The sequence below is a fragment of the Barbatula barbatula genome (genome assembly GCF_947034865.1).
Source record: "Barbatula barbatula genome assembly, chromosome: 19".
NCBI lineage: Eukaryota > Metazoa > Chordata > Actinopteri > Cypriniformes > Nemacheilidae > Barbatula > Barbatula barbatula.
In genome coordinates, this window is record NC_136782.1 from 5,427,064 (window position 1) to 5,434,738 (window position 7,675).

Below are 7,675 nucleotides of genomic sequence, written 5' to 3' on the forward strand. Positions count from 1 at the left end.
CACACGTATAATGAAAACGTGCACATGGTTACAAAAGTTGCTCTTAGCCTATCTAAGGCAGAATTAAAGATAATACGGTTATATTTTTTACTTCATGTATGATCACAAAAAGTCAGTGACCCCAATAAAACAACCTGGTGGAACTATTATTATATGCAGCAGTTGCCATTTATGTCTTTCAGCGCAACAAGAAGTAAAAGAAATGTTTTTTATTGTTTAATCTTTTATGTGATTTTAATCTGAGAAAACATACACAGGATATGAGTGTCGTGAAGCAATAATTGACCACATGCAGTCATGCTGATATGAACGTACAGTTCCAACTCAAAGAGATTCAGACGGGACTACATAAAACAACTGAACAGAAGTGTTTGAAAGTTAGAGGTATAGGGAGAATACATGCTCATTTGCTGGCAGATTATATGGAAAGGGTCTATCAGTTAAGAATGTGAGATTTAAAGCTTTGTTCAGTTTAGAAACAGGACATAAACAGCGTTTCACCCAAAATGTACAATATATTTCTTTGCCATAATTTGATACAAATATTACAACTTGAAATGAAAAATATGTAAAGTATATTTTAAAGAAATATTCACAGTCCCAGTTATATTACTGGTGAATAGAAACTGGTACCTTTTTTATCAAAGTTGAAGTTGAGGTATATGGCCAATCGAGCTGACGTTTAATGATACTGTATCAGCAGGTACAGTTAATCCTTTACACATTTATTTTTTGCTCTGAGTTTATTTTATCGATGACATTTCATGACATTGTAGTCTATTAAGTCAAAATGACAGCCTAAATGACACTTTCGTGTCTTAGCATGGATACCTTGGTCTCAATGAAGCTCAACATGTTGCTCATTCGCCTTTGCGGTCCTTGCTCTTTATTGGATGCCGATGATTCTGTCTTTGTCCCGAGTTTCAGCTTGGCTCTGAAGGCCTTGCAGAAGATAAAATAAATGAGCGGATCCAAACAAGCATTTAGCACTGAAAGAAACACAGTCAGCTCCTTTAAGATGTAAAACGCCTGGGCTGTGCAGTCTTTCAAATGGGGTTTGATGAATGCGTAAGGAAGCCTCACCAGATGATACGGCACAAAGCACACGCAAAAGATAACCACTAGTACCAGCATGTTACGCTTTGACTTGTTAAACTTATGGCTATTAGATGTGGTCTGTGTGGACAGCTGAATTTGCCTGATCTTTTTTAAAGTCCCCCAGTAGAGAAGTATCAGAGAAACCAGCACAAAAATGAAGAGCAACATGGACACAGTGTGAGTGATTTTGTAGACCAACTTGACCTGGGGACTGTGTAAAGATTCACAACCGAATCCCGTTGCATTTTCATCGTGTCTCCAAGAGCTCTGAAGAAATAAGACTAGGTAGATGGAAGCCATGGCTACCAAGGACAGCCAAGTTGATATGGAAATGTGGCGTGCAGTACGAACCATCTGAAGAGCGTGAGTCTCCAATGGCCGGGCAATTTTCAGGTACCTGAGGTTAGAAAATAAATATGAAAACTTTTGGTGCACTGTAGTTTATAAGAACTTTGCTTCCTGACTCTGGTGAAAAAACTAAAAGAAATCTGCCCAAAACACAGAAAATGGAATTGTTTTTTTTCTTTAAAGGGATAGTTCACACAAAAAGGAAAATTCTGTCATCATTTACTACCCTCAGATTGTTCTCAGGTTATTTTCTCTATCATGGCAGTAAATGGGGGATGATATCTGTTTGGTTACTGACATTGTTCCATGTATATTCCATTTTGTTGACCAGAACAAAGAATTTGAAATAATCTGAGGGTGAGATGACGGAATCTTCATTTTTGGGTCCACAATCCCTTATGCGGTTATACTGTATTTATAATGTATGGTATATGAATTGTATCGGTTTTAATGGAAAATTTAATGGCGTCTACTGTATGTGATGAATTCTCTTGCTAAAATGTTGAATCCTATCCCAATAATGCCCAAAACATTTTAATGTTATTTTAATGGAGTCATTTCAGTTTACTGTTTTATATTTTTATTTGTCTTTAAATTGCTTTACCTCACTCATATTATTGAGTTAGATCAAACCAAACGTTCAGGCACCAGTTTAGGATGAATGTCATACAAATGAAGGTTATGGTATAGCACTGACATCAGGTTGGATGGACACCGCAGGCACACATTTGCTGAACTGCTAAACCCAAATGATAATAAGTAGGTCCTACAACTGGGATTTAGAATGAGATGGTTACCTGTTTGCAGCAATAAAGTCCATGAAGAGAATGCTTGCGTACATGTTTAAATAGAAGGCCGTCGCTCCGAAGCTGCAATAAATATTGCGCAGTGTCACTGAATACGTGGCATAGTTAGCAATGCGCAAGGGTAAACAAAGACAAAGAAAGAAGTCAGCGGCAGCTAGATTCTTCATATAAACCGTGACACTGGATAGGACGCGTTGATTGGTGCAGAAATACACCCGCATTGTGACGCAATTCAGCACCAGACTGATGAGGAACACTAGTGAGTATGCAAATATGAAGACGGGGTGAGCTGGGACCTTTGAAAATTCACATGAGTTTGTGATGTTCTGCTTTTTCATGTCATCCGTTGCAGCAGTAAAGCTGGTTAGAGACTCTGATGTTCTCAGAATTGGTGACTCCATCTGCACATATACAAGAAAGAGTTATTAAAGCAAGTTGGACTACTATATTTCCAATGATGTACAAATGGGCAAACAAAGACAAAGAGTAATGTCATCCAGTTTACTGGAATGGGAGGAAGAACAGTCACAGAAAAGGATATTGTTTTAACCGGAGTGATGCTTTAATGACTCTGACATTCTTCACAATGAATGAAAAGGTAAAAAGTGAAGTCTCCTTAACAAAGGTCGAGTCTGTTCACAATGGCCCTGTTAAAATAATATTCTGGGTAAAGCCATTTAACTATATTATTAAAAACTGAGAATTCTCTAACCAATGTGTTTCGCAATCTCTTTGACGGTCGATCACCTTCTGCACATCAGACCATACTTTCTTTGTATCTGTATTCTCCCAAAACTTCAACAATACTGTCATGATTCTCGTGGTGTAGTGGCAGGATCATGACAGAACCTCATGTTTAATGTGGAGAGAGGCAATTATTGTGGTCTTACAGACACTCTCTCTGGTCTCGTCTTTGTTCCCATCCTCTCGTAACCCTCGTTATTGATTAATGCCCTACACCTGTTCCCCTCTTGATTTGCTCCCTTACTTAATGCCCTTGTGTCTTCTGTCTTGTTCTGGTTCATTGTGATTTAGTTGGTGAGTTCATGTCTTGTCAGTTTAGTTATTTGTAGTTCATGTCAAAAGTTAATTTAAGTCTTGTTTAAGTGTAGTTAGTTTTAGTCCTGTCCTGTCATGTTATTATATCCCTGTTTGGTTCTGTTACCCCCACGTGGGTCTATGTTTTATTATTTATTATTAAAATGTTAACCCCTTAGCTGCTGTCTGCACCTGGGTCCTCTCTCCGTGTCTCACCATGAGAATCATGACAGAATGAACCAGCTATAATCGGACCCAGCAGACAGAGGGATCAATGCGGCAGCGGTCGAAGCCGCCGGGTTCCCTTCCAGGGTCAGAGGCTGCCGGACTCCCTTCCAGGGTCGAGACTGCCGGATTCCCGCTTGGGACCGAGACCGCCGGACTGCCTTCCAGGGTTGAGACCGCCAGTCTTCCCTCCAGGGTCGAAGCCGCCGGAATCCTGTGGCCGCCAAAGATCCCAGCTGGGCGTTCCAGGTCGGTGCAGGTGCATGCGTCCATTCCAGCCCGGTGCACGCGGCCATTCCCGCCCCGGCTATCCCAGTCCGTGTGTCTGCCGGCTATCCCAGTCCGTGTGTCTGCCGGCTATCCCAGTCCCGGTCTGCTTGCTGTTCAGCTGGCAATCCAGTCCGTGTAATGCCGGTTATCGTGTCTGCCTGTCTTTGGACTTTTGTTTGGACTCCCCCCTTGTTTGGACTTGTGTGCCCCTTCCCTTGGACTCTTGTGCTTCCCTGTTTTGTTTTATTGTATTATCATGTTGCTCTGTTTTGTTAGTGTCACAGTCTGTCTTGTCTTGTTTGTGCCTTGAGGAGCATCAGGTTGCTGCTCCTTGAGGAGAGGCTTCTGTCATGATTCTGCTGCATCATGTCATGTTTCTCTTAGTGTAGTGGCAGGATCATGACAGAACCTCATGTTTCATGTGGAGAGAGGCAATTATTATGGTCTTACAGACTCTCTCTCCTGTCTCGTCTTTGTTCCCATCCTCTCGTAACCCTCGTTATTGATTAATGCCCTACACCTGTTTCCCTCTTGATTTGCTCCCTTACTTAATGCCCTTGTGTCTTCTGTCTTGTGCTGGTTCATTGTGATTTGGTTGAGTTCATGTCTTGTCAGTGTAGTTAGTTTTAGTCATGTTATTGTATCCCTGTTTTGTTCTGTTACCCCCACGTGGGTCTATGTTTTATTATTTATTAAAATGTTAACCCCTTACCCGCTGTCTGCACCTGGGTCCTCTCTCCGTGTCTCACCACGAGAATCATGACAAATACTTACGTTTTAAAGTGTTAATAACCATTTTGATATATTACGTAGCCCTAACCAATCTTTTCTTTGTAAAGTTGTTTGCAGCATTAAAGCTCTATTGCCACAGTGACGTGACAATCCATCAATCAACATTTCTTTATAAAGCCCTTTTACAACGCTCAAGGCATCCAAAGTGCTTTCCAATAAAAGCAAAACAATACAATAAAGACAAAAGTATAAAAATACAGCAAAATAAATAGACGAGAAAAAAACAAAATAAATAAAACAAACACGGCTTTATCGCAACATCGCTAGAATCAATGATGTTTAAGCCTAGCTTTAAAATGACAGCATGACTATGGAACAATTTAACACGCATAAAGTTTGTAAGTCATGTAGTAAACTAAATGTTTAAGAGGCATACCTGATATTTTATCATGCAGTCTTAAGAATGTAATATTAAGCTTATTATTTAACATTTTGTCATGTATGAGGCTTTGTGAGAGAACTATAGACATATAGAGCTACATTCATTTATGATCAAGTAATGCCTTTTTCTTAAGTAGAAGCGAGCTTCAAAGTCCACACCAGTCTAACTGTGCAGACGTTTCTATTATATGAGTTAATTAACTCATATAACATCAGCACAAAGTGCTCTGTGAAACGGTGTAGCATGTGTCTTGGTTAGACCCATGCAACAGCACATGTGTGTGAAAAATGATCATATTTGACTCACCTGAAATCCACTTGTACCCATTCGAGCAGTCCAGTGTGCTTTGATGGAGCTGTCTGCCCTTATTATTCACATCAACTTCCTTGTGCCTGTTCAAGCAAAGAGGAAATTATGCATGTGCGATTCATCCGATACGTGCTGAAACAGGCTAGTGGTTTAAGATTTTGTGGTGGATAGAGAAAGACCTGAGCATATACTAAACATTAATATTTGCAGAGCTGTTTTTTGTGTGTTATTTCTATAATTATATTCATGCAATCATTTGCAAGTCAAAGTGTTTTCCTTTTCATCATCTTAGACGCGACAACAAAACATAACATGTTTTGCATTTCACAAAATACTCATAGGGACTCGCCCAAAAATTAAAATGTGTTTTAGTTGTATTATTATTACATTGTTTAAAACCTGCACGACTCTTTTATTCATGGAACACAAAAGGAGATATTTTGAGAAATGTCTCAATAGTTTCAGTTCAGGTCAGTTCATCTTTATTAATTTCCCGAAGGCAATTCGGTCGCAGCATACAAGCACATAACTCAAGCAAGTATCTTCAGTATCTTCATTTCTACTTTGACGTAATTTTCATGCAGAAACTGTGACAATCTGGTTAAGGGCACAGTCTCATTATAATATCAGTCTTTGGTATTAAAAGTTTTAAAACTTGATGTTTATTGGTCACATGATCAATCTGCAGTCATTTGTGTATAAACCAGACAATGTCAAAGCAGTAAAGCATGCTAAAAAATTTATAAAAAAACGTATAATATAGTTTGAGGTGTGTTTAAAATAAGTTTAAAATACATTAGTTACTTAATATGTAAATTGTATAATTGCAATTTTACTTTCATTTACTTTCACAGACAGTGCTTGTCTGAATATTTGCTGTTGTCTGGAAAGTATTTGATTCTGTGAAATGAATCGTGACGAAAATTGGTCTTTATTTGTGGAGATCATTACTGTTGTGACAGTGAGAGAGATTTAAGAAAGAAATAGATTTCTGAGTTGATACAAAACTAGGTTTGAGGAAGATAACATGCCCTTCAAAATGAGTCTCTCTAAAGAACAAAACACAAAAACAGACAAGAGGTGAGAGAACTTCACCTGTTTGTTTATGTATCATTAGAATACCATGGTATTTAAATGTTTTTGTCGTCAGTCTTACTTGAGAAACCAAATCCACATGATTGCATAAAGGAAACCAGACATTATGAGTGTGTTATGGTTTACCTGGACAATGTGTGACAGTATAGTAAGGCCTACCTGATCAAAACAGATATTTTAGCATCAGTGCTTCAGGCTTATTCTTATGGCTCCAAATAAAGTTTTAGTAAAAAAAACTGTTTGTTTTCTGTTGTGTTTTAGTTTGTGTCAGAATGAATCACCCAAGCCCAGCTGTGTGTCAATGAGTGACCAGTCAATGGAGTATCCCATAAAATTCAGTTTGAGAGACTCGTCTGCTGATCTGAGCAGTTACGTTCATTCACACGTCATACATTCATTTGGTGTTGTATTTTAGTTTGTGTCAGAATGAATCTCCTGAACCGAGCTGTGTGTCCATAAAGAGTGACCAGCCGATGGGTCATCCGATATTATTCATTGTATTGTGTGTTGAATACATTCATAAAGTACAAATTAAAGAAACAAGTGTTCTGTCAGGGTGAGTGGTTATGATTTAATTATCTGTGAATATATTGCCCCAACATAACATACCGCTTGAGGTACAGTTCAACACCTTATCCTTTTTATAGACACTGATGTCTGATAATTCATTAAAAAGTGTGTGTTGTATAATGTCTGTGTAATATAATTCAGTTTTGTCTGATAAAGGATGTCACAGTAGTCCAATGAGTAACACTGTTGCCTCACAGCAAGAACCTTTCTGGTTCCACCACAGACCCAAGGCATGCAGTTTATGTAAACCTGGAGTACCTACATGCACCCTAGATTTATGAGTTTGTATGTGTGCATGCGAGTGTGTCTTGTGATGGACTGGCCATCTATCCAAAGATCCTGAAATATGAAATATGCTGCAGTCCTCCCACAAACTTGCACAGGATGAGAGGTTTCAAAGGATGGATGTGTCTTAATCTTGAAGCTGAGTGGAGCTCCACGGTTTGAAAAGTCACTGTGATTTCAGGACGTTGAGCAGAAAATCATCTCTGTAATGCAGAAAGAGTTAAATAATATTAAGAGACTCTTGAGTCCAGTCAGAGAGACAGTTCTGAAGATCACACTGCACATCCTGAAGAAGATTAAGCACAAGACTTTGCAAACACGCTACAGACCAGTAAGACCTCTGTGTCATCACATCATTCCTATATACGTGACATAAAATCAATGTTAAAAAAGACTGTAAAATTTTTTGATTGACTTTTCTTACAAAAATGTGCCTAATTTCTGAATCAAAGCAATT

At 38.8% G+C, this 7,675-nt stretch overlaps 1 protein-coding gene across 1 annotated transcript; it reads right to left on the reverse strand.

The window, feature by feature from the left end:
* Positions 1 to 196: 196 nt before the first annotated feature.
* Positions 197 to 5,460, reverse strand: gpr206 (P2Y purinoceptor 14). Its single transcript, XM_079482353.1, has 3 exons — positions 5,266 to 5,460; positions 2,244 to 2,653; positions 197 to 1,495 (listed from the first exon to the last, which is right to left on the reverse strand). The coding sequence occupies exons 1-3, from the start codon at positions 5,284 to 5,286 to the stop codon at positions 799 to 801; spliced, it is 1,128 nt and encodes a 375-aa protein (XP_079338479.1). The 5' UTR covers positions 5,287 to 5,460; the 3' UTR covers positions 197 to 798.
* Between the last annotated feature and the right edge of the window lie 2,215 nt (positions 5,461 to 7,675).

Bases quoted from the DNA above. Each gene is read 5' to 3' on its own strand.
- gpr206 (XM_079482353.1), bottom strand. From the start codon at position 5,286: ATGGGTACAAGTGGATTTCAG. The intron at 2,654-5,265 runs GTGAGTCAAATA...GTATATGTGCAG, and splicing joins TGGGTACAAGTGGATTTCAG to ATGGAGTCACCAATTCTGAG. The intron at 1,496-2,243 runs GTAACCATCTCA...TTCTAACCTCAG, and splicing joins GACTTTATTGCTGCAAACAG to GTACCTGAAAATTGCCCGGC.